General features: G+C 39.2%; 1 protein-coding gene across 1 annotated transcript; it reads left to right on the top strand.

The window, feature by feature from the left end:
* Positions 1-226: 226 nt before the first annotated feature.
* On the top strand, positions 227-3805 carry LOC121401311 (olfactory receptor 11L1-like). The gene is made up of 2 exons (XM_041585695.1): positions 227-400; positions 2882-3805. Exons 1-2 carry the CDS (start codon positions 227-229, stop codon positions 3803-3805), a joined length of 1098 nt encoding a protein of 365 aa, XP_041441629.1.

Raw genomic sequence — 3805 nt, 5'->3', positions numbered from 1 at the left:
TGTAAAGGTGAACAATCCCTTTAACCCTTTCCCTGCCAAGAACATAGCTCCTACTCTCTTAAAAAACAAAAAGGCTGTAAGTGCCACGAACGTAGGAGCTATGTTCTTTGTTTAACTGACTGCCTCTCTGCACTTCTGCCTAAATCGAAGTGCAGAGAGGTTCTCCTGACTGCTCAACCCCCTAGACAATGAGCCTAGGGGGCTGCCACTCGGTCCTATGATGCGAATGTCGCAGGATCCGACTTCTTACCTGATCCTGTGTGCTGTCTGCTGCTCCCCCTGTGCTGCTTCTTCCTTGACCCGACCTCGTGTGAAGCTCCACCCACGCACTTCCTGCTGCTCTTCTATGCGATCCTGGAGTCTGCAGATCTGCTTCCGATCCCTTCTTCTCCAAAAAATGGTAAGTGCCCTTCTATTTACACAGTTACACACATACATACATTTACACATACACAGCACACACAAAACTAAAGGTAGATATTTTTTTTTGTATTTTACAGAGTCATATACAGATATACACACACTTATACACTTGTTAGAGCTGTACACACATGTATTCACAAACCCACACTTATAGGTTCTTTTTTACTGTTTTTTAGTTCTTCATTTTATCAGTTTCCCTCTTGTTATTCCCCTAAAATCTGTTGCTTTTCCAGTGAGACTATTAGATCAAGCATGCTGACCACTAACTGTATCCGTTATTTTGTTATTTTATTGAATTGCCTTATTGTGTTTGATTTTTGTGATTTTTATGCTTGCATTGTTGTTCCTTACATTTTTTAGCGTCATTTGCTCTTTGATCATTTACAAACACATTTTTAGCAATTTTGGATTCATCAGAAGGTGTTCTTTCCAAAAATATATGGTTTTGTGTGGTCTTTCTGCTGTTGGGAGGGTCTTGTGGCACATAATAAGCAGTCTGGGTCTATATTCACAAAAGGCGAATTGGCAGCCGAGAAAACTCATACGCACTATTTTTATTTGGGGTCTGCACATGCCAGCTGCTTTAGTGTATCTATGCATATTGGGCATCAAATTGTTCAGTAGACCCTTGGTGTCATTATTTAGGGTGTTTTACAATTGTATGTAAGAAATTGGGTGAGATAAATCCGGCCAATTGCAATGTTTTTAAGCAATTTTGAGAAATGTTATAAAAACTGCTGCCTTTAGCTTAGCTTTGCCGTATGATAGTTTGGAGTAAAAAGACATAATTACCTATTTTGGATTCATCAGAATGTGTACTTTCCAAAAATATATGGTTTTGGGGGTCTTTGTGGCGTTAGGAGGGTCTTGTGGCACACAATGCGCAGTCACAGGTCCTTGTTTACAGAAGGCAAATTGGCAGCTGAGAAATATCATATGCACTATTTGTATTTGGGGTCCACACATCCCTGTGGCTTTGGTATATCTATGCATATAGGGCATCAAACTGTTCAATAGACCCTTGGCGTAAATTTTTACTGTGTTTTACAAATGTATGTTAGAAATTGGGTGAGATAACAACTAACAAACAATTTTGTGGAGTCAAACGCCTGGTGAAGCAGTACTCACTGATATGGCCTCACAGCTTGGAGCTCGGCCAAGGTAGTCCGTTTGCAGAAAATGTTTACCGGTCACTGTATCGCCCTTTACGGCCTTTCTGAGAGGTTGACCATTCCCTCTTTGACTCCCAAACACACTCTTTCTCACACCTTAATACACAAATTCAACGGTCCCTGGAGTACTCTAAATCTTTAACGTGCACACAGAGTTAGTTATTCCTGTAGTCTTTTCACACAGACTATGTATTCGTTTGCTTGTCACTCTGTTTCTTTATCAAAGGCGGGGCAATCCTGCCACCTCATGCCTTAATATCAACAGTCTAGTGACCGGACCTTTATGTAGACAACTAGTAACAATAACAACAAAAATAAAACATATGTTACCAGATTCCAGTGACCCTGGTCGCTGTGTTCTTTAGAACCCATCACAGTTCCCCAAACAAGGGCGACTGGCCTCACTTTACGACAGCTGTCGGAGGTCTTTCGGTTCAGTCCACAGAGAGAATAGGATTAACCCTCTGCAGTGACCACAGTCATGTTTCCCATTTGGGAAGACAGTTGTTGATTTCCGGATCAAAGAACCAAGCTGCCAAAGAAATTCAGGGTTCAGAGGAATGTGATAAGTTTTATTCTCTCTGTGAGGAGACAAGTAATACAGAAGCAAGCTGCAAGTTGTCTGCCTTATACCAGAAGTATCAGACATTTTATAGATGCTGTAAAATGTAATCTTTCTGCAGCTGATCTGGCCCCATTTTCACGTCATTTATTCAGGGGACAGCTAGCTGCGTACAAATGCAACTGTTTCAAATTGTCACAAGTAGGGATGGGTGAATTTGACCCGTTTCGTTTCACCAAAAATTCAAAAAAGTCTATTGGCGTCAAAAAAAATTTACGCACATCTTTTTTTTTTTTTTTAAGCACGATGCCATACAAGTCTATGGGCATCATTTCCGCGGCAAAACAAGACAAAAAATTGTGTCCATTCCTAGTCACAGGGACTTGTTCTTTTAAAAATACATTTATCACAAGGACATGTTATCGTTAAAAGAAGCTACATTTCACATATCATGCGTTTCAAGTATTAACTCTAGAATTTCCTTACAATTGCTCTTAGATTTTCAGCTCAGTGTGCAAGAACAAGATATCTTCATGAGATAAAAAAAAACCTCTCAGTTTGTGCTCTTCAAGTCTTTGGCCAAGCAAACATACAAGGAAAAACCCCTGACACACAGTTTTTACCAGTACAGAGCAATAGTACATTATAATGTCATTCCTTTAAAATGCTTACATTTCTTTTATGTTACTGTTCCTTTAATAAAAATGTACTTTTTCCCTTCTAGGCAATGGAAATGAACAACCACTCAATGGTCACAGAGATTTTCCTTTTGGGATTTCAGCATCTCAACAATTTCAAGATTCTGTTTTTTTCTTTGATTCTTTTGATTCACTTATTGACCATCTATGAAAATGTCCTTGTCATAACATTGGTAACAGTTAGCCAAAATCTTCATTCTCCCATGTTCTTCTTTCTCCGACAACTCTCCATATCTGATCTTCTGGAGCCCATGCTTCTTGTTCCCATCCTGCTCAAAACTTTGATAAATGAAGGAGCAAAAATATCCCTTATTGGCTGTATTGTACAACTTTATTTCTTTGCTACCACTGAAGCTTTACAGTGTTTCCTTCTAACTGTGATGTCCTATGACAGATATCTGGCCATCTGTAATCCTCTGTGTTATTCTTCAATAATGAACCACAGATTTTGTGTTAAATTAATTTTCATGTCATGGCTGTTTGGCCTTAGCTTTACATCAGTTACTGTGATTACTGCAGCTACACAAGAGTTCTGTAACCAAAATACCATCAACCATTACTTCTGTGATTACTTTCCTCTCCTGGAACTTTCCTGCTCAGACACCTCATTAGTACGAATATTGATAATCACAGTATCTTCCCCTGTTATACTTATCCCCTTCATGGTCATCACTGGATCCTATATCTGTATTGCCCATGAAATCCTAAAGATAACGTCCAATATTGGGAGACAAAAAGCCTTCTCCACCTGCAGCTCCCACTTGGCTGTGGTCTCCATATTTTATGGGACTCTCTTTGTTACTTATGTGGTTCCCACAAGAAACCAGTCACAGACCATTGGAAAACTTCTTTCACTTTTATACACAGTAGTGACTCCTTTTATTAACCCAATGATTTACAGCTTGAGAAGTACAGATATGAAAAATGCTCTTGAAAATATTATACAATAA

The sequence above is a fragment of the Xenopus laevis genome, chromosome 3L, assembly GCF_017654675.1.
Source record: "Xenopus laevis strain J_2021 chromosome 3L, Xenopus_laevis_v10.1, whole genome shotgun sequence".
Classification (NCBI taxonomy): Eukaryota; Metazoa; Chordata; class Amphibia; order Anura; family Pipidae; genus Xenopus; species Xenopus laevis.
This window is presented reverse-complemented; position numbering and strand designations above follow the sequence as displayed.